This window comes from Cupressus sempervirens, chromosome 7 (assembly GCF_028749045.1).
Source record: "Cupressus sempervirens isolate cs-2001-9-10 chromosome 7, ASM2874904v1, whole genome shotgun sequence".
NCBI classification, from domain to species: domain Eukaryota; kingdom Viridiplantae; phylum Streptophyta; class Pinopsida; order Cupressales; family Cupressaceae; genus Cupressus; species Cupressus sempervirens.
The window spans coordinates 820,589,508-820,617,268 of NC_143124.1; the positions used below are offsets into that span (position 1 = coordinate 820,589,508).

The 27,761-nt window shown below is 36.6% G+C and overlaps 1 protein-coding gene across 3 annotated transcripts; it reads left to right on the plus strand.

Moving 5' to 3' along the window:
- Positions 1-27,761, plus strand: LOC149549917 (BTB/POZ domain-containing protein At1g21780-like). Of its 3 annotated transcripts, none has more exons than XM_089793137.1 (4): positions 1-655; positions 1,360-1,505; positions 26,712-26,827; positions 26,948-27,761. In XM_089793137.1, exons 1-4 carry the CDS (start codon positions 543-545, stop codon positions 27,551-27,553), a joined length of 981 nt encoding a protein of 326 aa, XP_089649263.1. In that variant the 5' UTR covers positions 1-542; the 3' UTR covers positions 27,554-27,761. The 3 variants fall into 3 exon arrangements, with proteins under 3 accessions (XP_089649263.1, XP_089649265.1, XP_089649264.1); XM_089793138.1 differs by lacking the exon at positions 1-655 and adding an exon at positions 754-1,250 and having other exon boundaries at positions 1,379-1,505; XM_089793139.1 differs by lacking the exon at positions 1,360-1,505 and having other exon boundaries at positions 20-655; positions 26,722-26,827.

Sequence of the window (27,761 nt, forward strand, 5' to 3'; positions counted from 1 at the left end):
AAATGACACGAGAACAGCAAAGCCCTTTTTCCATTTCACACGTATCTTTCGTATTGCAGGGAATCTACTTCCATAAAACATGATGCCCTTGTTTCGTGCACATCATTCAGTAAAATGGGAATGGCACTGAGCTCATGGAGTGTCAGGCTTCCAGAGATATCTAGATTTAAATATACAGAAGCTAGATGGATATGTAGGAGCCTGGGACCTTATGCATCATTCTGGAGGAGGGACTGGTCGAAACAGAAGCATTTTTAACTAAGATTCATGGCAGAAAATTTTAGATTACAAAAGAAATAACTATCAATATGACTTATCTGGGACGACACCTGTCAAGAATTATAATATACAAAACAAAATTTTTTCTATCCTTAGATCTTGTAAACTGCGACATTATCAAAAGCTTTCATTTCATTTAAGATAAATATTATGGTCCCTGAGCTTCTTTATCTTTTCAACAAAAGTTTCGATAGACATTTCTCAGTTCGGTTTCTCCAAATTTAGTGTTAGAAACTCAGCATCTAAGTTTGGGTTGCGTTATAATGAACGAGTCAAAGGTTGAAACAGTTGCACGGGTTGCTCAGTGGAGAATTGAGAACTTGGTTTCATCTTCGTACAGGAGGTCCGAACCCTTCAAGATGGGCCTCTGGAATTGGTGAGTGGTATCTATTGTTTGGTTTTATTTTGGAGCGTGAATTTTAGTTGAGGTTGTGGGCTGTCTATTAAATTGGGTCACAGTTTGATTAGACTTTGGTCTTTTCAACGGTCGTTCTGAAGGTCATACTAGGTCACTTCGGCATATAAAATTCTCTACGGGAACGAGGGTAGTTTTTCATTTAATTTTTTATCTTATCTAAATTCGGCAATGTCCATCCATGTATCCCGGGTACCCATAACTTTTTGTATTGTCAAACCACCTCCATCCTCTGTATTGTTGATTCATTTGCACCTTTTGTACACTCTGCTACCACAAACTCATGATATATCTCACCTTATTACTGCGAGAACGATTTGAACCTAAGTTGTGTCTTATGAGTGTCTCTGTTTGGCGAGGAGTTCTTAGTATCTATCAATGCAATCACCCAAATTTGATCCTGGGTCGTCACCATCATTGCACATATATTTAGACTTGTAGTTGGGGTAATACGTTTGCCTCTGTGGTTAGAAGCTTGAGCCAATGAATCACCCTACTCACAGCCTTTCTGGCAGGTTAGGGTTTTGGTGTCTGGATGTTGTGGGATCACTTTATGGTAGAATCCACTTCCACTTATTTTTGTTGCAAGAGAATTTAGGATAATGAGTAATTTGTGGTTTACTAAAGTTCCTCAATATCTTTTCATAAATAATTTGCTAATCCAGGCATCTGTCTGTGGAGAAGAGCCGTTGTGTGTACGTTCGGTTGTTTCCAGAACCTAGCCGACATTCAAAGGAGCAGCCCCCAATTGCCACATTCATGCTTCGAATATATAACGTTGCAGCCAGTAGACGCCCCTTGACATCTCTGGGTGAGTATACATAGCCATATAACAGATTAAATAAGATAGTTGGCACTGGAGTACTATCTTTACAGTTGGCAGGAGAAAACTTTTTGTTATCTGTGTCTGTGCATAGAAGGATTTTGGGAATATCCGTGTCGAAGTTTCAATATTCCTGACATTTTGGGTTGCAACTTTTAACCCTGAAACATCATAAATGGTGAGAAATCCCTTGTACCAAGTCAAATGCTAATGTGAAAAGTGAAAACTACATCAATCCGAAAATTGGGGCATGCTTATAACAAGATAAACCGGAAAGCTGGTATTGTGAGATTAGAATCTTTCTGTTGGTCAAAGAAAGTGATAAATTGAAAATAAAATAAGAATAGGAGTTTAGCTTTTGTAATTTTGGCTTGATATAGTTGTGGGTTCAAGTTCGTATGGTGAAAATGTTCTGTTGCACACCGATTGTTAGGACTAGATTGTAATTTTGTATGAACAAAATAACAAAATATTAAGACACAGTCAGCTTCATTGTTATATTGTATGAACAAAAGATTAAGGCACACTCAGCCCTGTTGTTCTATTGGAAAAGTTACGAAAGCAACATATTTCTTACCACATAATGTCTTGGTTAAATTGAAATGTTTACGTGGTGAATGGTTGGCAAAAACTTGGAAAATCCGGGCAAATTTAAAAATATAAAATGAATATAGAAAAAGATACTATTTTTAATTGGTAGAATGAAGTTGGCAGATTCCTTACTGTAAAATGCCACCGCCCCATACAAATAGAGTGCTGGAAGATGTAGAAATGTTTCTTTTCCTACCAGGCTATGAGATACTTTAAATTTCAATACAAATGACCTTTTTGAACTGTCTATACATGACTAAATGGCCATTGGGCTTTGGATGGTAACAAACTAACAAGCTAACCGCAGGCATGCTAAAGACTTTTAATATACAAAATTAGGGACCATAATGAAGAGTTCAATAGTTTCACATATCACTGATGAAACTTGCAGAAATAAACTGTAGAAAAATTTGTAAGAGATCTCCCTCTGCCATGGAAAAGACTGTGTCTTTAATTATACTTAGACCACCTTGTGACAGTCTCGTGAATCCAGATTTCTGCATGAGTACCAAAGGTTGGGTTTTGCTCCATACGGACTCTTCAAGTTGCCACATTGCCATTGGGACATCTGCAGATGAACCCTTGCTTCTTATTCCATTGTTTTAAGTCCACTCTTCAGTTTTATCTAGTTTCTTTTAAGGAAGATTATAGCTTTGTCTCAGTTCCTCCTTTGGCCTTATGGGGTTGTTCATAATGCCATTGAAGTCTAGGACCTCTTTATCTTTAACCCACTCTTTACCTGCACCCATTTAAATTCCATAAAGCCTTGTAGGAGAATCACTAAGTTTGAGATACTCTTATCATGGGAAACATGAGAACTAGAAATATGAGATCAGTGATCATGAGATGGAGAATGCTGATAATATGCAAACTTCTGAGGCACAGATATTTGCTGGGAGGTGTATTCAACCAGCTATGTTCTAATACCAGTTGATAACATCTTTAACGGCAACTATTATGTTGTCACTTCATAATCTATACCAATTGTATTCACATAGTAGAATATAATTCACACAGACAGACTGAGAATTGATCATTACAAAATGTTTGTGCCTTCTATTAATATTTTTTTTGCCATGCTTACAACTATATTGTATTTAATAAAGTTACTAGTTCAAGTCTGGGTATCTCAGTATGGCATCTTTTACAGGTTGGGCATCTGTACACAGCATATATAAATCAGTGTGTGTGTGTATAATTAAAACCTTCTTTTATAGAGCTTGAGCATTTTGTTCTTCTCCACACTTGAGGACGGAAACTTTTTTAGTAAAATTTGGAGGACAAAACCCCTCTCAATTTGCAATTGAGGTATGCTGGAAGTTTACAGGTTTCTGCTTTTAGTTGTGGTTGATATTTCCAGTGAGTTTGATGATTTAATTTTAAGTTAGTTTAGAGGGATTTCTAGTATATTATATTTTCATTGTAATTAAAAGACAGATTTGGTGTTATTTTGGGGCCATACTTTGGCTGCTTGTATATTTTGCATTGCATCTGTCCCAATTCCTTAAGGCAACACATCAATTGTTATTAAACTATTTGAATTTTTAATGATAAAGAGAGATGGCGCTCAACAATTTCAAGAGCAAGATAACAGTTTAAGGTTTTTTCATTTGTGGTTGAACCTTTTTCAAAGGGCTCTAACTTATATGAAATGCAATACAAATGCTTCTGTGTCGTTGAAAAAAAGCTGTTTATATCATTTGGAAGTTATGTTGAGCATTGTGTACCATTCATTGGGGTCGTACTCATCATACAATGTGAAGGAGACTCTGAGTTTGTTCAAATTATTAAAATCCATCTTTACAAGCTGTATTTTTTTGAAGGGAAATCATGCCATATTTTGGGAGTTATTAATTGCTATTGCTTATTTCTCTCAAGTGGCCTTAGGCAAAGCATGTTTTGCTATTCAAGAAATCTAGTTACATACATATTGGGTAGATTTGCAAATGACAATGGCTAGAAAAGCAATCCATATATATGAAACCCACTGAGGATACCTGCAATACACTATAACTGGACAAGAAAGATGTCCAACAGTACCATAATTATTCTTGCCCGACCTCCAACTACTAATCCAACTGATCATTTTGAATAACTTGAAATACTTGTTGGATCTTGTGCTGGTCCAACCCATTTCGATCAACAATATTCCACTTAGTAGACTCCTTAGAGGACGATTTACCTTCGAAATCTGCTACCATGTTCTATTCTCTAAGAGCTGTGGACAAAAGATATCAGCTTAAAATTAGAAGAAACAAGGAGAATTTTCTGACAACTTGAGCTTTTCTCCATGAGGCATCTTCAAAATTCCCATTATTCAGAAAATAAACCAAAATTAAAGAGTTTTACTGAGCTTTTCTCCATGAGGCATCTTCAAAATTCCCATTATTCAGAAAATAAACCAAAATTAAAGAGTTTTACTCACAATCTTCGTCCATCCAAGCATAGTTGCCTTTTATATGGCCTTTATAAGTGCCCAGACCTCCGTCAACTTATTGGTTCACCCCCACATATGTAGAGAAGAAGAATTGAATAGTCATTGCAGTATTGACCAATTCTTCCAATTCCTGATGGGCCTGGATTTTGATGGGCCAACCCATCTCTGTTAATGTTCACAAATTGTAAGGAGTAGACCATTTTTTGGACCACTTTCTGTGAAGAAAGCTCTCTATGGCTTGTCTAGTACAAAAAGTTGTAGAAGAAACACGCTCCAAAAGTTTGGCAACATGACTATCCAAAAAGGATAAGGTGCCTTAACATACAATTTGGCTTCAGTAGTTTCTTTGAGCGTGCTTCTAATTTTATTCCAAGTTGCAAAGCTAGACTTTGACTCCCTCAAAAATGGATCGGATTCATTCTAGCTAAATCTGCCAAAGAATAAAGGAAGGACCTGCAATCCAAGAAGCCACCAGGAAAGACTTAGTAACTAGAGGATGACCTTTATTATCCCACAACTCAAAGAGAGGAAGCAAGAATTCCTGATCTATTCCAAATAATCCACCAAGGGATCCAAATCACAATTGAGAAAGACCTCTGGATAAAAAGATGATTAGTCAATTCATCACTTCTATTACAATAGTCACAAAATTCAAATTGATGGCACATGGAATCCTCCTTTTCTAATGCTCTCCCAACTCAAGTATTTGTTTTGGAGTAAAAGCCATATGGACATGTTCCACTTATGGTAGGTGACTTTATCACAAATTTTCTTCCACGTACGCATGGTTCCCACTTTCCTGCAACTATGGCAAAATAAATAACTTTATTGTTATAGCTCCAAGATAGAATATCAGGCTTCATTATAGAACAAGGGTGACTAGAGAGAATAGAGGCAAACATGTCCTGATCTTCAGTAAATCCTCCTCTTGGCTTACTTTGGAGCTCACATCACTGATAAACCACAGATCTCCCTATAGTGGTAGAGCACCTCGAATCTATAGCTGTTGACAATTGTACCGGCAAGAATTTCTTAATCAGGGACTAAAGTTGGGGAAAAGAAGAAACAACCGGAGGATTGTTGTCCTAGGAATCAGAACAAAGAGCATAGTTACTCTTATTTATTAATCATCCAAAAATCCCCTCCTTAATTTGAGAGGCCCCCCTTTTGGTTGTACTCCAAATTGTAGAACCCTTCCTTATGGTTGATGTAAGTTTTAGTTCACTACAACATGCACAATCAAACACTCAATGTTTCAAAGTGAAACATCACATACTCAACTCTCTCTTGATATAGGGACACTTATTATGCTAAGCCTGCAAATTAAGATCACGAGGTGACTTCAAGTTTTTCTCTATTGTGGACACTCGCTTAGTGGAAATTATTTGATTTGCCGGATCATCAAACCTTATACTATTTCATTCAACGGGTATCAACTGCTTGCACTTCTATAGATTTAGCTCCACAATGTGCAATGAAAATCTAGTTTGGTTTTCCAACTTGTGCATCTTAACTTAAACTTAACTTCTATAACTACTTCTATTTCTAACTATGAATGCAAGTAATCATAGATGGACTCAAACTCTACTAGACATAGCTCAATTGGCGACTACACCCACCTAGTGCATGTTTCTATGGTTATACTCAAATGGTTTTCAAATCAATATCTACCCTCATCAATTCCATCAATGGATGCAAACTAAATATTGGATATCAATTGAAGTTAAGTACTTTCACTAGCTCACCACATAAAGCACTCCTACCATCAACAAGAGTTTAGTGGCCTAGTTTATATTTGAGTCAAGCAAGTAAACATCCACAATTCGTTCATCCAATTAAACTAATTGTAAACAACATGAAATGAAATCCTAAGCTATGTGGGGAAATATGGATTCACCATGCAAGACACTATTGAAAAGTATAACAAATTTGGTATTTTATTAGCAATACTTCTCCAACAAGTCCCTTTAAACAAATGACAGGGGTAGGGGATTATATAGGGGGGCCCCAATTACATTGAACGACCAAGATTAAATTGAAATCAATGGCTTAGATTAAACCATTACAAACCCTAATTAGGGAAACCAAAAGTAGCCAATAGAAGTGAGGCACCACAAAATAAGCCAATGAGAAAATTCAAAGGTTTGAGGGCCAATAACAAACAAGGAAGCTGCCTAGTCATCAGCCAAGATATATATTTCATTTCTTCCTCTCCCTTGTAGCAAAAACAGTGAACTTAAGCAAAATTTCCCAAAGTTTCTCCATTTCAATGCTATGAAGGTTGTTATGTTGTAATTCTATGACCTCTAACTTCTCCATGTAATCTTCATCTTGATTTGACCTCCTTATCCTTAGGATTCTTCATCGTTCTTGGAATTCCTTCTCTTGAATGGCTGGACTTTATAGTGCTTGAGCCCTTCGTATTTCCACTTTCATCGTTTGGAATTCCTCTTTGTCTTCTTCATCTTCAGATGTAATCTTTGGAGCAATCCCTTGAACACATTGACATCTTCCTTGGCATATCAAACTTTCCTCAATCCATTTCCTTGTATGACTCAATCATCATTAGGATCGCTCCCTTGATGGGAACATTGTCCTTAGATTCTTTTTGCTCTCGGCCTCAAACTTTTCCTTATGTCCTTGCTTGATGAAGGTTTGATCTTTGAATAATTTCTTCAGCTTGAACCTTGAAGTGTTGTCCTTTGAATTCAATCGCTTTAGACTAGTCCTCTTTCATTGCTATCCTTGGCCTTGAGCTTGGACGTGTCGTCCGCATGCTTCTGTTCACTTCCTTGTGACTATCCTTTCTTTTGATTCAAACTTGGTTCCTGGTACAAAGCTCATAGTTAGTTAGGATTAAAGACTAGAAACTATTGAGTCTAGATCATGAAAGTGCTTGAATGTATCCATGAATTAAACGATTAATTTCACACATAGTTTAAATGAATTACTGGCAGAGTACTCTCCGAGTTTCAAAAACTGGTCGAGTTTTCTGGCTTGGCGAGTTTCTATGACTTTTATTGGCACCCAAAACTTGCAGAAGTTTTGGCAAGAACTTGTTGAGTTTTTGTTAAAAACTTGGTTGTAGTTTTATAATAGTAGTTAAAGGCAAAAAACAACCCAAATCAGTTTCATTTCTCATTTCTTCACTTGTATTTTGCTGAGAGGAGGGGAAAAGTCTTCCAAACACTTGCAAATTGATTTCGATCGATTTGAAGTAGACTTGAGGCATTTTTGAAGCACATTTGCAGTGGGTTTGGAGCGGAGTTTTTGAAGAGGATGCCATCAATGATTTGAAGAGGCAGGCTATGGAGGAAGGCGTGGATTTGGTTTCATGCTGGTTGACATTGGTTGAATGAGTAGTCACTGCTAGTGCCAGGAGAAGCTAGAGTTAGAGCTATATCTAGGATTGAGGACAAGCCACAAACTGAGTTCGATATACCAAGCAAGAAGGCAATCATGGCCAGTTCAAACTTCTCAGATTAGACCCTCTAGTACCTCTCCTTTAGTTTTTATTAGAACTCAAAAGAGGAAGATGTAATTGGAATGTGATGTATTTATTTTTAGTTTTACATAAATTATTAACTATTTTGATTCCAGCCATGAATCTTCTTCAGGAGAATGTGATTTTGTACCCACTTTGTGTTTAAATATATCTAGACTAAGCTTGTTTGTTTTGTGTTCTCGTTTATTGACTAATTTGATGTATCTTCTCATTGAATTTTGCAACAAAATGCATTTCTAATTAAAATTTAAGCAATTTTTTAAGTTGCCGAGTTTTTGCTGAAAATTGGCCGAGTTCTCCTCGAATTTATTTTCTAGAGCTTGGCGAGTTTTCCAACTATGCGCTTAACCACAAGGTTTCCTCCATCTTTAAACCCATAGTTGGAATGTAATGTCCCCATCTTTTTAGCAGCTAAGTGGAGTTCTTTGCCTTCACGTTCTCCAAAGGCTAAGTGGAGCATAAGAGGAAATTAAATTAATTTCCTATAAAGTCATTAAATAAATTAAAAATTAAAAGGTGACTTTATATTTAATTAATTATTGTATTGCAAGGAGAAACTTCTAGACAGTGCATTAATTATTGGAAAGGGGGAAGCCTCTAGTAATATAATTTTCTAGAAGCACAATTAATTATTGTATTGCAAGGAGGAGTTTCTAGAGAGTGCATTAATTATTGGAAGGGGGGAAGCTTCTAGTACTTACAATTAATTAATATTTGATTTCCTTCTAGAAGGGTGTAGGGAAAGTATAAATAGAGGTGGGAGCTCCATTGTTTAGCATCGGATGATGGTGAATTGCATTTGATAGGAACTTGGATGTATAGTTCTGTTCTTGGCATTAGAGAACGTTCATCCTCTCTTGTGACATTCTAGATGTCATTCCCTTGGGGTTTGGCCTTTGGAATTCATTATTATCAACTCATTAACAGGCAACTTGGATGCATTTCTAGCCATAGGCCGATTGAATGTAATTAGTGAGTTGAACAGTTTGTTATGTACTTGATAATGCTGGAGTAATTAGCGAGTTGCTATGTATTTAATTTTATTAGTTTGAGAATTAATAATAGTTCAGCAGTAGTCCAATTTTCCATTTGCATGAATTCTTTTGTTTATGTTCATGTTATGTTCATGCAATTGGTTTAGTTCTTGGACATTTCCAGGGTGCCCATTATAGTGGTATCAGAGCTATAAGTCCTGCCATCCTGTGGAGGTCTTATAGGGAATTTGGGATAGCCGGATAGAGGAAAAAGTGTTTGACAAAATGTATATCGGTTCAGATCAGAAAAATGTAATGTTCAGGTTACTGGATACATTAGAGGAGGGGTAGTGTATGCAACAAGAGCAGAATAGGCGAATGGATATGATGCAACAGGAGCAGAATAGGTGAATGGATATGATGTTGCAGCTTGTGGCTAGACAGATGGGGATCAATATTGATGATTTGTATGTTGCTCCAGTGCAGGAGGTAGTTGATTCCTCAGATGGGATTGAGACACATATAGAGCCACCTAGCTATGATGTTGGTGAGGTGGTGTTTCAAATGAGTCAGTGGATGGTGATGCAGCAATAGTAGAATTAGGAGAATGCGAGGATACTGTCATATTAGCAGCCACTTTTGTGTCAGTTGAACCATCCAACGAGGAGTTTAGCAGTATGTATGTGGTTGTAGATGTGTGCTCTAATGATAGTACACTTGTTATTGCTAATGAGGTGAGTGATATAGTGACAGAGCCATATTATACTATCGATCAACAAAGTGTTAATGTTCACTTCTGGGATAGTACTATGTACAACATGGATGCAACATTGTCTTATGACAATCTGATGTTTGAGGTTAATGTTGATCACTCACCTGAGTGGAGTTGGGCTCAGTTTTCACCATCTACAAAGATTTAGTTTTGTGTTGCAATATTTAGGAAGAAGAGGTTTCATAGATCTTCTATGGAGCCACCTTCTGGGACATTCTAACTTCTACATCATCAGCACAAGTTTTGGGTGCTAGGCTGCAGGAATGTGGTTGGTCCTAATGATGCTCGTTTGCAGTTGGTTTAATGTCCACAGGGATGTTAAATACTACTTCAATTGGGATCCAGGTGGAGGTTGGAGTTCATTGTGTTGCTGGATTGCTTGAGGACAAGCAATTTCAAGGAGGGCACACTGTAATGTCCCCATCTTTTTAGCAACTAACTGGAGTTCTTAGCCTTCACGTTCTCCAAAGGCTAAGTGGAGCATAAGAGGAAATTAAATTAATTTCCTATAAAGTCATTAAATAAATTAAAAATTAGAAGGTGATTTTATATTTAATTAATTTAATTAATTATTGTATGGCAAGGAGAAGCTTCTAGGCAGTGCATTAATTATTGGAAAGGGGGAAGCCTGTAGTAATTTAATTTTCTAGAAGCACAATTAATTATTGTATTGCAAGGGAGGAGTTTCTAGAGAGTGCATTAATTATTGGAAGGGGGGAAACTTCTAGTACTTGAAATTAATAAATATTTGTTTTCCTTTTAGAAGGGTGTAGGGCAAGTATAAATAGAGGTGGGAGCTTCATTGTTTCGCATCAGATGATGGTGAATTGCATTTGATAGGAACTTGGATGTATAGTTCTCTTCTTGGCATTAGAGGACGTTCATCCTCTCCTGTGACATTCTAGACGTCATTCTCTTGGGGTTTGGCCTTTGGAATTCATTGCTATCAACTCATTAATAGGCAGCTTGGATGCATTTCCAGCCACAGGCCGATTGGATGTAATTAGTGAGTTGAACAGTTTGTTATGTACTTGATGATGTTGGAGTAATTAGCGAGTTGCTATGTATTTAATTTTATTAGTTTGAGAATTAATAATATTTCAGCAGTAGTCCAATTTTTCGTTTGCATGAATTTCTTTGTTTATGTTCATGTTATGTGGCTTAAATCTAATGCCCATTACAGTGGTATCAGAGCTCATTACAAGGGCCCATTACATGGAAAATTTGCCAAAGCCAACAACTTGCCAAGACTCGGAAAGTTTATTTGGGAAAAAATTGGCCAATTTTTAAAAATAACTCCGGAACCTAAAAAAATCGCTAAAATTTAATAAAAAAGTACATTTTGTTTGTAAATTTCAATGAGAAGATGCATTTAATGAGTTAATTAAAGAGAACACAAAAGACACAACTAGAGTTTAGATATAAATACATGCATAGTGTTTACAAATTGCATTCTCATGAGGAATGTTGATGGCGGGAAGCAAAATAGTAAATAGTTTTTGTCAAACTAGAAGTCTAGAAGTAAATACTAAATAGTAAATACATCAATACAATCACATCTTCCTCTTTCCAGCTCTGCTAGTAGAAAAGAGAGGGGGTCTAGTCTTTGAAGAGATGCCTTGTATTGAGATTGGGCGTGAGTTGTGTGACTTTGAAGTCTGTGCCTGTGCCTACTCGCTCGACATCCCTATTGACTGGCTTAGTGTCCTGGAAGTGTATGTGTCTCCTCCTATGTGTGGCATTGGAAATGTCTCCTCTAAGTCTGAATCCTCACCATTGTCGTCCTCAATGTCATCCATTGTGAAATGAAAATTTGTTCTAGCACCTCCCTCCATGGTCTGCCTCTCCAAATCAGCATCCTCCTTTGCTGGAAACAATGGACTTGGCTCTTGTGCCGTCTAATTAGAATAAGGATCTATTTCATCTAGATCAAGTGGACCAAGTACTCCTAAACTCTGTGCCTTTTTTATGTGCAACTTAAGATTATCGTGCACATAAACAAGGTCATTGAGCCTTTTTTGAGTCAATCTGTTTCTTTTCTTTGTGTGGATGGACTCAAATAAGCTCCAATTGTGCGCACAATGGGATGTGCTACAAGGTTGGCACAAGACTCCAAGAGCAATTTTTTTAAAGTTGGGGGTATTTCCACCCCAAGTTGACCACCAACCATCTGCAACACAAAATATAATAAGTTATAAAGCAATGAAAAAAGATATGCAAAAGTTTTTAAGTTTAAACTTTGACGGTTTACTCGGGACTTCAGTGCCTCTTGCTCTCTTTGCTAGCGTAGAAGAGAACAAATTACCCCTTGATTCCACATAGACATGTTGTTCGGTCACAACGAGATCTCTCTCCATTTCATCGGATATCATCCTCTCAATGCATCTAGAGAGACCCTCCATGACTTCTCCATTAGGATCTGAATAGGAATCATCAGCCCTAAAACAAACAGAAAATGAAATCAAGTCTTAGTACAAAACCTTAAAAAATAAAGTAAAATAAAGTCTTAGTAAAATCTGAAGGAGAATCATTGTACCTGGATTTGGGGTTGAGGAAGTAGCTTGCTGTATGAATGGGTTGGTGGAGCATATTATTCCACCTCCTATCAATTATTTCCTAAATGGGGTGTCAAATTTGAGTATTTGCATGGTAGTAATTTCTAACAGCCTCTTTCCTTATCCAAGGCCTCATAAAGACATCCCATTGGGGATTGTTGCCCATCACATATGCGCAAGTGTAATGTCCCCAATTATATCTTAAGAATATAGAATTGTAACTTCAGCAATGGGGACTTCGTTTTGCTAAATTCCTTAGAACATAACATAGATTCTCTTAATAGCATACAAGAACCAAATTATTGGTCCAATCTATATAAATTTAATCAACTTTTCTACTCCCTTAATTGTTTAAGTGTTATATGCAAAGTTAATAAGGGTATGGAACTCCCTTGTGACAATTTGTTGTTATGTATTTTAGATTGTAATGTATTGATTGGTAATGAATACAAAATGGTGAATGTACATATATGACTTTTCCCTTTATACTGAGCAAATGACCATCCTTCACAGTTCTCCCAACATATGTATATTTTCAGTTATAATGTGACTCTTTCATGTTTACCACCAAGTAATGTTATTCCTTTATTGAATTTCCTTCCAAATTATACATATAAATGCTATATGTTTATTGTTTGTTATTAATATGTCTTCTTAGTCTCTTTTCATTGGTGATGTTTTATACTGCATCCAATAGTCTTAATCGTATTGTGTAGTTGCCTCTTCCATTTCTTCTGCAATATTATATATTCCCTTCCATTTGCCTAGATAGATTTCTATACTGTTTCCTCCTCAAGTCTCTACCTCTATGCTTCTCTTATGCTATTATTGTTGAACATATCATATAATATTTAACATCAACACTAATTGTCTTGAATCTATGTCACCACATACCTCTATATGAAATTGCATATTGTATTCATATACTATTCTTTTATTGATTTTGTTTGACTTCTTCAGATCACTTTTTTTTTTCTTTGTATGGATATGTGAGGGATAAATGATAGTGACTCAAATGTAGATTCCACCTCTATTCCTGGAATCAATGTCTTATATTGCTTCTTATTGTCTTTACACTGCAACGGGTGTATATCTTGCCGAGTTGTATGCCAATGTGGAATTGAAGTAGTGAATCGGATTATTTTTTTCCCTTATATGTGTGTTAATTGACTGTGTTCTCCTTAACCGCTTATTGTATATTCCACTATCATCGATTTCTCATATGAACTATGTCTTCCATAAGAATTGCATAGGCGCTATTCTCTTTTCATAGTCAATGCTTCTTGTTGATACTCTTTCCCATTCGGTGGCTAAGATTTTCTAATTCAGTGGTGATCATTGGTTGGAGCTTTGTGACCGCTAAGACATGGAGATTCGATTCACTAGCTTAAAAATCATGTCTATGGATTCATCCTTTGTTTCCAGTTGTGTCATGATACAAATAACATATCCATGTTTACTTTGTATGCTGGCTGTAGACTCCCTAGATGTGCTCCCCGGTTTCTTTCTTACGAATGCCCAAACATTGCCGTCTAGCTCTTCATTCTTTTCTTTCCTAGACTGCCGTCAATAATGGTATCCATTTTCCTCGCTTATCAGTTCATGGTTTACTGAGACTGAAACAATGTATCTAATTGGATGTTTCCAAATTTAATAGTAAGACTCCTAATGCAATTGATTCTTCACTGGCCTGAGACCACATAATAATTGCTCCTCCTCTCGTCTATGTGAGGCTTCTTTTTTTTCCGATGCCCTCATAACCTGTCCTTCCTTGCATAAATATCATGGGTTTTAGGGGTCACGACCAAATGGATTGGTTGTGACTTCTCATATATGTGCTTAATTATATTTTAATCGGTATATATTTAACCTTTTTTAAGTTTTAGTGATAGCTATTAATAATATATGTTAATTGAATGGTATTCATTTATTTTTAATACTACTTATGCATTTTTTATAATAGCTTGTAATAACAATTATATTGATAAAAGGAAGTTGACTTCAATTATTTTGTTCCATAATTATTGATTATTAAATAGGAGTTAAAAGTATAATTATTAACAAGGAAGTTTTACAATCGTTATTCATTTATGATTATTATAAAGGAAAAATTTGTTCTCTCCTAAGTCACGGGGGTCATTACAACAAGACTCTAACTAGGGGCACAAACATCTATTGACATTTGAAAAATACATTACTGACATAGTAAGTTACAAATTAATAATGAAACTTGAATCAAGTAAAAAAATAATGTTTTGATTCTTGAAGTTAATGATAGTTTTTGTACCACTTACATATTAGCAATTGAATATCTAATACAGAGTATCAAACACACAATTCCTCTCGTGAAAAGTTAATACTCATGGGACATGAGAATAACTCCAGTGTTCCTTACACTTGTGGATACTAACTTAGTATATCGATGTGATTTGTTGGTAATCACGTAGGTGGGCTTACGTTATTCCTTCAAGGACAACTTGGATTTTGGGATGATGGTAATGGTGATTCGGTACGAGTGCCAGATGATGTTGATGGTGATCGAGGGTGAGTGTTCAAATGGCTTATACTTTCTTAACCACCTTCTTCAAAACCTCGACTAGTCAACTACTCGCTAGTCTACTCCTACTCCTGTGAATGGAAAGATTAGCAAATGGACGGGGATCGAATCTAATGAAAGTTTACTAGCGGCTCCACCCTCATAGATGCAATGATTCAAAAGAAAAAGAACTAGTTTACCACACAAGGCTTCCCAACAAGCCGCTAGGATGCTAGTGGCCTAGTTATAGATCCCTATCAAACATCTACTAATATCACCATACAATTAGCCATCTACTTCTACTCTAGCAACATGAAATGAAATCTTACTTTTAATTTGAGAGATGAGAAGAACCATGCAATACACCAAAATGATCATGTATATCCACTATGCAAGCCACAACAATGGATAGAGAACAATTTTGATAGTATTTTGGCAACAATTCTCCAACATAACTCCCTCACAAATGAGAGCAAAATGGCCTTATATAGAGGCTCCAAATTACAATGAATGGCTGAGATTAAGAGGCAAAATCAAGGGCCAAGATTATATCTTACAAACCCTAATTAGGGTTACCATTATTCAACCAATTACATGAGGGCACCAACTTTGTGGGCCAATGAAAAAATTACAATAATTTGTCAAACAATGAGAACATAGGACACTTGCATGATTTGATTGCATGCACATGAAAGTGGCACCTCATCAACCTTATCTTATAAATATATTCAATCCTTGAGATAAGGTGAAGCCTTGGATGCTTGAGTTTGTCCATAGAAACTTTCTCATCACCACTCAAACTTGCTTGTACTTGATGTCCTGAACTTGAAAGGATGAGGTCTTCATGCACTTGGGGTAATCTTGCCTTATCCTCGGTGGCTTCCCTGGATGCGAACTTCTTTGCAACTTGAGAGCCTTGCTCTTGGCCACTACCTTGAAATCAAACTTAATCTCCCCCATTATCCTTGCCTTCCTGGTCTTCCAACCTTCCCATTCGAATTCAACCAAGCTAGCATGCAGGAATAGCCAAGCCTTGTCTAGCCTCAAATATTTTCAAATCTCTTCTACTAATCCGCTCTTTCTTGAAATTGTGGGGCTTCTTGAATCTTAATCTTATCAAATTCGCCCGTCACCCGATTTCATTCTTCACCAAAGCTCGCACTTCAACCTTTGCCAGCTTGCAATCAACTAGAAGGGCTAGGACCCCATGTGGAATTGCTTCTAGTTTTGCACTACCCTAAGTTGTAATTCTAGATTTTCACTTAGAATTGTAGCCCAATCAAATTTGCCCCTTCCATTTGCAATTTCATCAATAAAGAAGTATATCTAGTTTTCGGATTGCATACCTTGAGCTAGGCCCATGATCCGGCTAAGAAGCACCATGAGATCGCCATATTCTGATTTGAAGTCTGCCACTGTGAGCCTCGATGATCTGGTGACTCATTTCTTTCCTTCGTGCAGCCAATTCTGCTTTTGTAGATCTTTGCCATGGAGAATTGTCCTTCCTTTAGTCTGTCCTTTACCTGTATCATATTTACTGTACCGACATTGGTATCGGTTATTTGCCTCATTTTTGAGAAGAAAGTTGTTTTGGGCATCATATTCTCTTTGTCTTTTTTAGTGTTCGTTCCCTTAGGGTTCTTGCTTGCACTAACATCTACCATCCTAAACACTTATTTTTGCCCCTTCGTTCTAAGTGATATGGACTACCCTTGTCAATCTCCAACCTTCTTTTTATCGATAGATTCTACACTTATTTCTGCCTTGCCAAGGCCTATCACTACACATAATCTCCAATCTTCAACTTAGGGGTGGGACTACCACTTATCTCTGCCCCTTCGTTACGTCAGGATGGACTACACTTATATCTCCCAACTTCAACCTAGGGTGGTCTAGCGTATTTCTACCTCGCCAAATGCTTTATCATGAATTCTACACTTATCAATCTCCAATCTTCAACCTATGATGGGATGATGAAGTGGTGGATGATGAATGCAAGAAGAACCAAGAGAAGCAAAACTAGACAAGAACAAAAGAGCGAAATTCACTTAAGCACCACTTTCAACTCTAAATGAATTGAATTTACCTTTATCAATGGCCGGGTCTTCTTTTGAATTTCGGATCAGACCTAAGAATTTCAAGCCCCTTGCAAATATTGATGCCTTAGCTGAAGAAATCAGAATTCTGCCCACTTGAAATTGCCCATGCATGTGCCAAAAAATCAGACCTTAATCACCTATTTCCTGTGCCAAATAATACTGCTTAGATTTGATGCAAAATTGCAGCGCCTCAAAAAAATCAGACTTCCACAAATTTCGGCTGCTCCACAAAAATTACAGCTCCACAAAATTCGTAGCTCCACAAAATTTGCAGCTCCACTATGGAAATCAGACATCAATCAAGAATCATCCAAGGCAAGGAAAATCATATCTACCTTATAAAAATCGCCAAGAACTGCCCTATAAAAAAAAGGCTAAGGAAGAAGAGCTGCTCCCATATGCAAATCTGCCCTTTGCCAAAAATCGTCCAAGGAGGAAGAGCTACTCCAAGCATGGAAGAGGAAGATGGAAGAATGCGGAGACAAGGGGAAGGAGAGCTTTCTTATACCCAATTCACTTGCCTTCCCTAGCTGGCCGATTTGCACCTAGGAGAGGAAAAAAAACAAAAAACATTAATTAATGCACAATTTGGTCCCAATTAAATGATAAGCCAAAAATTAATTTTGCCACAATGAGATTTGCATCATTAAATTGCTGGTTAGACCAAAATTGCAAAAATAAAATTAATAAAGCTTTGGAGATGCTAAACGTTTTCATTTAATGACGATTTAGTAATTAATATATCATTAAAAATTGGATTCGGCAAGCTAAAATTGATTTTTTCAATTTTAAATTTCTTTAAAGACTTTAAAATCTTCAAGGCAAATTTAATCCATTTAATGTCAATTTTTGCAATTTAATCCAAAATCGATTTTGCCATGCTATTTAATTTTTTTTTTAACTAAAATAAATCATTTCTCTAGAATCCAAAATTGATTTTTTTCAATTCAATTTCACTATCACAAAATTAATTTTCACCAAAAATTAAATTTTTTTTAAAACAAATAAATCTAAAAAGTTATTTTGAAAATGCTAAAGATTATTCAATTATATCCAATTTTCAAAATAAAATCTTCTAAGTCCCCAAAATTTTGTAATTCTATCCTGCCAAGTATAGTTCTTTGAAATTTGTTCAGCCTAAAGATAAAATTACTCGTTACGGAAAATCAAGCTTAAAATTGGGTGAAAAAACAAACCTAAACCTCCTCCCTCCTGGCTTAAAAGTGTCCAAGACGTAAAATTTTATAAAATCGGAAATTTTTTGGACAACTTCAAAAAATTATTTATTGCCAAGGCGATCGAAAAAAGGGGGTCCCCAAAGTTTTGAGGCGATGGTGTGAAAACTTCACAATAGAAGTTACCTCCACAATCTCAGTAGCCTTTTCAAAAAGCCTATTATCAAAGACTATGCGTGCCACAACCTCTCCTTCAGGCTTCTTTGAGTATGGTGAAGCAACCCAATCAACACACATAAACATTTGTTTCAGAGGCAATATTGTGTCGATAATACTTTGCAACGTCAAGAACACCATTGCAAACCTTGTCATAGTGGGTCTCACTAAATCTTTGTCTTTAGTGATCCTTCTCATCAAACTAAGAACCCATGGGTGGTTATAGATATATTTGGTGACTCGCTTTGCATCTTCCACAATCGGACTCACCCATTCAAGTTTTCCTTTGTCCTCCAAAAGAAGGTCAAGGACATGTGCTGCACAAGGTGACCAAAAAAGTGTGGGATGCCTCTCTTGGAGGATTCTACTTAAAAGATTAGTAAAAAAACAATAATTAGTTACAAACTTTCCATATTTACACCAAATCTAAATTGAATAATACCATTGCGTTACGCTCATGATTCATATTGAACATAAAAAAACAAATTTACCCGCTTCCACATATGCTGCTGCATTATCTGTGAGGATTTGCACCACATTCTCTACTCTCACCTCCACGACAACATTCTCCAACATTAAAGCCAATGTGTGTGCATTTTTCACTCTATTGGAGGCATGGACAGATTTTCAGAACATCACATCATCTTTTTAAGAAACCAATAAATTAATAATGGTTCTACTTCTTCCATCTGTCCACGTAAAATGGTGCAGCCATATTTCTTCCACTCTTTCTTTTGGTCTTCTATCAATACTCTTTTCCTATCAACCGCATTGTCAAGCAACCTACAAAATTTAGGTGTGATAAACTGTTAGTAAAAAATAGGAAATACTAATTAAGATTTAAATTATAACAATGAACTCAAGTGGATTTCAATTATTTATAGTTACTAAATAGTAAAATACTAACCTTCCACTCAAATCCTTGTGAGAAGGGGGCTTGTACCCTTTGCCTGATATTGAAATTGTGTTCACCAAATTTAACCAATAGGGACTATCAGCCACATACATTGAAATGTTGTTGAAAATCCAAAACTTAGCTGCTGCAATATTAGTTTGCTCATGCACCTCCTTGTTCCATCCAGTGCCCTGTAGTAATGGTTGTGATTCAACTGTGTCCTTGGACACAAAATAACTCCCCATCCGTGATGCGGATGGTGATGAAGAACTAGGTAATGTAGAAGGAGCGGAACCAACAAAAGAGGCACTTTATTTGCGGATCCATGGGCTATGAATAGATTCCACTATGTTCTCAAGTGCTTCTTTTTGAATATCAATAGGAGCTTCTTGAGATTCAGCTATGGCTTCCCTCATAGCTAATTTGCCCCTCTTCCTAATCAATTTTTTCTCTTCAGCAGCTGCAAGTAAGCATTAATGATTCTTTTTTCTTAATTGGTTACCTTGAGACAAGGAGTTGAATCATGTTTTTTTATGCCTGCAAGGTGGTACTTGAAGCGGTTTATGCCTCCATAAATAAGTTTTTCACATGGAATGCATATAACCTTCCCAACATCATTTGGAGCTTCCTAGGCATACTGCCATGCCTTATCTCTTGCATTTCTAGGCCGAGTGCCTATATGTCCAAATGGGCATGGAGTCTATGGCCACTCTTCCTATGAACTTGTTAAGCTTTCTAAATGCTTAATCGCTACCCCAAAATTGAATAAACAAAGTTAGAAGTTAGAAGTTAGATCTATGAGTGTGAACTAAACAAACTAAACGACCAACTAGGGTTTGTTTTTAAAAAATCTTACATATTCTTCAAAAAAAATTGTTGAACATAGAGTTGAATGGCTTTCAAATGATTCAAACACAGAGTTGAAATGCTTTCAAATGATTTGAATTCATTTACAAGCATCAGGGAAACAATAGAACATTTTATAAAACTATAAAAACAATCTCAGCAAACTTACTCAGGAAAGAGATTTGTTTTCTAAAACTGGTTGGAATTCTCTACAAATCCACTCAAATCTGCCTAAAATAGCTTGCAATCATCTAAGAATGCTTTGGAACCTTAGTTACTGATTCGTAAAATAAATCCGATTCGGGCATTTGAATCAGATCCGTGGATTTGTGAATTTTTTTCCCCAATTATGATTTGTGTATATATATATATATTTGTACTAAAAAATGAGAGAAGTATACATAATTCTAAAACTAAATCATTTCATGGTATGAATTTGTGATTCTGGTATGAATCTATGGATCGAAGCCATTATGATTATAAGAAAATAATTGAAAAAACAAAAAAAACTTAAACAAAATCGAAAAAAAGAAATTTTTTTTTTAGAAGGATGCAAATCTAGGCACGGGTCCGGCCTATAGGGCACAAATCTGGTAACTAAGCTTGGAACCATTCTTCTCTCCACACCTCAAGCCTCTAGAACACAAATGAAACTGGTGTAGAAAAAAACATTTTTTTTGCTCTATATTGCGTGGGCATGTTTCTAATCAAAAACTTGCTGATTACTTGCCTAGTAGTTGGCGATTTTTTCCTTCTGGCCGAGTACTTAAATCCATGATTAGTTTGGCGAAAAAATTGCCCAGCTCCTTAACTCGGTGATTACTAGAAAATCGCAGATTAAACTGCAATTCTGCCAACTATGGTTAAACCCACTCTGCTTGCAACCCCATTTACTCTTTTCTAACCAGCAAATGAGAGTTCAGATAATACATATATATCATCAAATGAAATGTACAGATAAAATGACAACAATCATGAAAGATCAACAAAGCTCACAAAAGAGATATAACACTGTTTTTCACAAGTCGAAAAATTTCATATGGATGAAAAAATACTCGAAAAGTGCCTCATTGGCTAAATTAAACAAATCACTATTTACAGAGCTTCACTGGCTAATACTTTCTCACTGAAGAATGAATATGCCTCACTGGCAAAATCAGAATTTCTCATAGAATCAGAGAATATGCCTTAGTGGCAATCAAAACACAATATTTCAGAATATAAATGAACAGAGGTATCATCACTGTTTCAATGTGAAACATTTCCTGATAATCTCATTATCCTTGAGATTCAGGAACAATAATACATTTGCGGCAGTATACTGTATTCTGTTATATACAATATGAGCAGACTCTCTATTCATAGCACAGTATCAAGATAACTCCAAATATCTCTGTTCAGAATATACAATAAAAACCCTTTTTACAAATTATGTTCTTCAAAAACTGAGAAATCTCTTACAGAGACTGTTTTTCCTCTTTTTTAAAAAGTGCAAAAACTCCTTTTTAAATATTTTTATTTTTCAACTGCTTTCTGAAACTGCTATGTTAGCAGGAAAACAGAGTTTCTAGCTATACTATCCATAACTGCTAAAAGATCCCATTGAAATCCCAAAACAAAAACTGTCAAGCATTTAACTTCCGAATTTGTTAAGCCAATCAACCATGATAATTATGCAATCCAGATTCGGAAGAACAAATACCATGTCATTCTGAAAACAATTCATCACGACCTGTTATTCTTCCAATGACCACTGATTTGGAATGCCTTGCAGATGAAACCACTGTGCCCTAGCATATCAGCTAGGGGTTCAAGACTATGAGAAACTAAAACAAATAAAATGCCTTTAAACCAAAGCAAAGACAATAATCCTTTACCATTTTTGAAGCCCAAGTCATGGTCTGTCAAAACCTTTGACTATAATACCTTTTAATAAGTAAAATGAATTTGATCCCGAATGTAGAAGCTTTCACCAATGATGCTATCTATTGATACTCAGTGTGATAATGATAATGACATTATCTATGTCGGTCAAAAACATAACATCCAAACAATGATGTCGACCACACGAAGTGTATCAAAATAATTATCAATGCCAAGGTCAAAGGAATGACCATCAAGTAACATTGGGTCCAATCAAATTCGAATGCCATTTTCACTCCAATGAGATAAACCATGCCTAGCATGCCAAGCATACTAACTATGTCATACTTTGTTATTCAAATGCTGCCAAGTTCGCTGTCACATATATTGATAACCACTGTCAACTGTCAACTATCATCAATACTGAATGTCAATGATATGCCAATGTGAATATATGTCATAGTGTCTTTTGTGTATACCATGGGTATAAGCTGTTTTCACATATTATGCCAAGATTAAAATGCCATTACTCACAGATTTGTCATCGATCAAGTGATTATTTTTGTGTAACACAAGTTCTATTGACATTTGACACCTTGTCACTCGATAGATACAAGCCTTGTATACCAAAGACTATTAATAATTTGTACGTCTTGTTTGCAGTGATGTTAAGAGACAAAGACATGTAAGACATTAATATCTAATATGTAACAAGATAAAGAATAATAAAAAGAATACACATCAACCATGTAAATAAAAAGGATGTAATATATCAATGATATTCATCCTATAAATTTGTCCACTGTCTAATGTTATCACAGAGTATCCAATCTGTAGACCTGTCCACATTCTATATACCTGTTCATACAGTATCAAATATCACCAACTGTATCATGTATCCTGTAGGTAACCAATGTCCAATATACCAAATGAACAATACCAAGGATATTCAAACGTGTCACTGTGAATATAGCAATCAAGTAAAGTATGTGAACAAAATACAATGCCTGTAGGCTGTAACAGAATCTGCTGATACCAATACCAAGAGATTTGTGTCTTTGTCATCAAGGAAAATAACTGAGAGTGCAACAATATGATGATAATCTACTAATCCCAGAAAAAAAGAAATGACAGCTCCCCCTGCCAGATTTACAGGTTGAAGTTTTAGTTAGTCCATAAGGATCAAACAACCATATCCCATTATCATATAAAACCTCTACATGAAATACTCAGAATCCAAAACTGAATAAATGAATTTCTAAAATCTTAGACACAACTAGAGAAGGTTCTGATCCTTTTGTTCCTAAATAGCAGTGACATTCCCAATGTTTGGACCTTGGACAATAGAAAGTTCAATTTACAAAGGATGCCTGTATTATGAGAATGATGTAAGTGGTTGGTGGAAAGAATGAAGGCATTAGGTTTGACATGAAGAGGAATTTTAGTGCCTTACCATGGTGTAATGGAAATGCAAATGCCATTTGTCTTTCTCTAATTCCTCCAAATTGTTTTGAGAAATTATTGAGATGTCTTGTGATCGCCAAGTTTGTCCTGTACTTTAGATTAATTGTTCTGAGTTCTGTGTTTGTCTGATATGCTTGGATTCTCAAAATATATGTTTGAGTGTTTAGATTAATGGAGTATTTTACAGTAAGGGTTGTATATCAATTGTACCCTGTAGTGTCTGATATGCTTGGATCCTCGAAATCTATTTATTGGTGGTTTAATACATGGGGCATTTGTGGTAAATATTTTTGTCGGTGAGAGGGACAAAGTAGTCGTTTCGGAATATCAAAAGGACTATGATGTGTTACAGCAGCGGGGTGCCAAGTTTTGATGGGTTGGTTGAGGTTTTGGGATGAGGTATTGTGGAGTGTTGGTGACATGAATGTGGATATGAAGAAGTCATTCTTTTGGGCATGTAGAACAAGAAAAATAATTGTGGGTTAGGGGAAGGTATAGGCTGGGTTGTAGACCACGATGAATTGTTGGTGACACATATCTAGGCCCTGCCATGGAAAATGATCGTGCCACGTTTGTTTCACAAACAATGCTGCTGGAAGTGGAGCTCATGATGCTGTGGTTTTATTTGGCTGTGCCATCCAAATTTAATTCAATCCAACCAGGGTGAGTGGGGAAGGGTTGTTGCCATTAGGCTTTGACTGTGACTTGGAATCATTTAGGAGATATCTTCCTTTTAAATTCGAATAGCTCATCATTCGATGGAGTTGAGATACCTTGCTGGCTCAAGATCAAAGTCAAAGCAGTTAAATGGAGATTTTCCTTTGTCAACTTGAAGAATTAAATTGGAAATTCTGCTTGCTTGCAGAAGATTCAAACTTCTACAATTGAATTCAAAACTGCAATCTATACATCACAAAGATTGTGGGCTGCAGCTTTTTCTATAGGTCATAGGTTTGGAGTTCCTATTCCCAGTCTCTGTCATACCTTACAGTTTTGTTAGATTGAATTGAATGATTGATTCTTAGTACGCACATATCTATCAAATTGCTCCACAGAAAAATTGTTTGGTAGCTTTGGAGAAAAGGTTGGTCTATATTTATACATTTTCTATTATTTTGGAATTAAGGCAGGTTATTTGTCCCTTTGCATTTTTCAGCTGCCTGAAATTCAGTGTTGGAATTTTCCTGTGAATCAGCAACCATAAGAGTAGTTACTTATTTATCTTTACACAAATAAGAAAGTGATGGTTATGTGATGATTCTCTTGAAATAACTAAATCTCTCCATATGTGTGCACGTGTCTGTACTTGTGTGTTATTGTGATATGTGTATGTTTTTAGATGAATGGAATGTAGCACTAGTGGAGTGGAGTAGCTGAAGATCATTTCTCAATAGTCATGGTTAGGTTAAACTAGATCATGGATTGTGATGTGAATATCAGGATTTAACTGTGTGATTTTGAGTCAAACTCGATGACCCATGTTTCATGAGTAGTGATTCAACATGAATCCATCTCTCATGAGAATAAATGGAACACTTAGCACTCATTGGATCTAGGTGATGCTCACAGGGGTGAAGCACCGGGACTTCCCGGGAGGTCACCCATCCCAGTACTACTCCAGCCTGAGCGCGCTTAACTACGGAGTTTCCTCCACAGTTAAACCCAAAGCTTGCAACCCCATTTGCAAAACCTTCACCAAGTGTTGTGCCTTATTAACCATTCATTAGAAAGCCCCTTAAGCTCATCAATTGATAAGTAGGACATGATTTCCACAGCTAGTCAAATTGTGATGTGAATATCAGGATTTAACTGTGTGATTTTGAGTCAAACTCGATGACCCATGTTTCATGAGTAGTGATTCAACATGAATCCATCTCTCATGAGAATAAATGGAACACTTAGCACTCATTGGATCTAGGTGATGCTCACAGGGGTGAAGCACCGGGACTTCCCGGGAGGTCACCCATCCCAGTACTACTCCAGCCTGAGCGCGCTTAACTACGGAGTTTCCTCCACAGTTAAACCCAAAGCTTGCAACCCCATTTGCAAAACCTTCACCAAGTGTTGTGCCTTATGAACCATTCATTAGAAAGCCCCTTAAGCTCATCAATTGATAAGTAGGACATGATTTCCACAGCTAGTCAAATTGTGATGTGAATATCAGGATTTAACTGTGTGATTTTGAGTCAAACTCGATGACCCATGTTTCATGAGTAGTGATTCAACATGAATCCATCTCTCATGAGAATAAATGGAACACTTAGCACTCATTGGATCTAGGTGATGCTCACAGGGGTGAAGCACCGGGACTTCCCGGGAGGTCACCCATCCCAGTACTACTCCAGCCTGAGCGCGCTTAACTACGGAGTTTCCTCCACAGTTAAACCCAAAGCTTGCAACCCCATTTGCAAAACCTTCACCAAGTGTTGTGCCTTATGAACCATTCATTAGAAAGCCCCTTAAGCTCATCAATTGATAAGTAGGACATGATTTCCACAGCTAGTCAAATTGTGATGTGAATATCAGGATTTAACTGTGTGATTTTGAGTCAAACTCGATGACCCATGTTTCATGAGTAGTGATTCAACATGAATCCATCTCTCATGAGAATAAATGGAACACTTAGCACTCATTGGATCTAGGTGATGCTCACAGGGGTGAAGCACCGGGACTTCCCGGGAGGTCACCCATCCCAGTACTACTCCAGCCTGAGCGCGCTTAACTACGGAGTTTCCTCCATAGTTAAACCCAAAGCTTGCAACCCCATTTGCAAAACCTTCCGGGATGGGTGACCTCCCGGGAAGTCCCGGTGCTTCACCCCTGTGAGCATCACCTAGATCCAATGAGTGCTAAGTGTTCCATTTATTCTCATGAGAGATGGATTCATGTTGAATCACTACTCATGAAACATGGGTCATCGAGTTTGACTCAAAATCACACAGTTAAATCCTGATATTCACATCACAATTTGACTAGCTGTGGAAATCATGTCCTACTTATCAATAGATCATGGATGTTATCCATTCTAACACCTTGAAATTATCGGGCATAATAAATTTCTTCTTGCCTTCATCTAGTTTGAAAGCTGGTAATATGCTGTTACCTTCCATAACAATTCTAGAAGTTAAAGGCAAATCATTAATGGTTTTTCAAAGTTTTAAAACTGTTAATACTGTCCTGTTATTTAAATATAAAAGTTGATAAAGTAGGTTTGCTGTTTAATGCCTTTCCTTTTCATTTTCCTTCTGCTCATTCAGTTGATGCAGTTCATGACAGGTTACTTCGAAGCAGTGAGGATTATGTGTGGGCTGTAGAGATTGCTTTTCATGGAAGGTTTATCATTGATGTAGAGTTTCTAAATCTAAAAGTTACTTCAGTTAATGTAAGAATTGTAACAATTTTCAGTTCCTACAATTGCAATTTCTCATATTAATGTAGATACTTGCAAGTGTACATCTCTAATATCCTCAAAATGTGATTTATTTAATGCCTTGCAATGAAGGGGGGTGAGCCTTCTTCTGTATGGCCAAATGAAGGAATCATGCGAAGTCAAGCAATAAAGGGTACACTAGCATGCCTCTCTCGTATGCTGAATGATGGGCTTCATGCTGATGTTACAATAAACACCGCTAATGGTACTGTTAGAGCACATCGGGCCATTCTAGCAGAAAGGTCCACTGTATTTGAAAGGATGCTATCAGAAGACTTTAAATGTAAAGAATCATCAATAATTAACATTGAAGATATTTCTCTAGAAGCTTGCACAGCTCTCTTAAGCTACCTTTATGGAGGCATCAAATATGAGGAATTTAGAGAGCACAGGATAGCTTTGCTCAGGGCTTCTAAGAAGTTTGATATTGGGGACTTGAAAGAAGCATGTGAGGAGAGCCTCTTGGAGGATATAGATTCTAAAAATGTTCTGGAGAGGCTTGAAGTAGCCTGGCATTATGAGCTAACCCAATTGAAGAAGGGGTGTTTGAAGTACCTGTTTGATTTTGGGAAGATTTACGAAGTGAGAGAAGACCTCAACATATTTTTCCAACGTGTTGACAGGGAGTTGATGATTGAGATGTTTCAAGAAGTACTGAATGCTTCAGGGATAGCTTAAGCATGTACATCACTCAGCGAAAAACAGAAAAGCATAATTATGTACATAATAATCTATTTATGGAGTATGTAGGAACTTTAGTGGATGACAGCCTATGTCCCAAGTTCGCCCATGTATGGATCTCCTAAAAGTGTTGTTAGTTTCATTAGAAGAAACCAAGGTATTTTATTAAGTATTCTGCATCTACCCAAGGTATATTCTTCTCCCA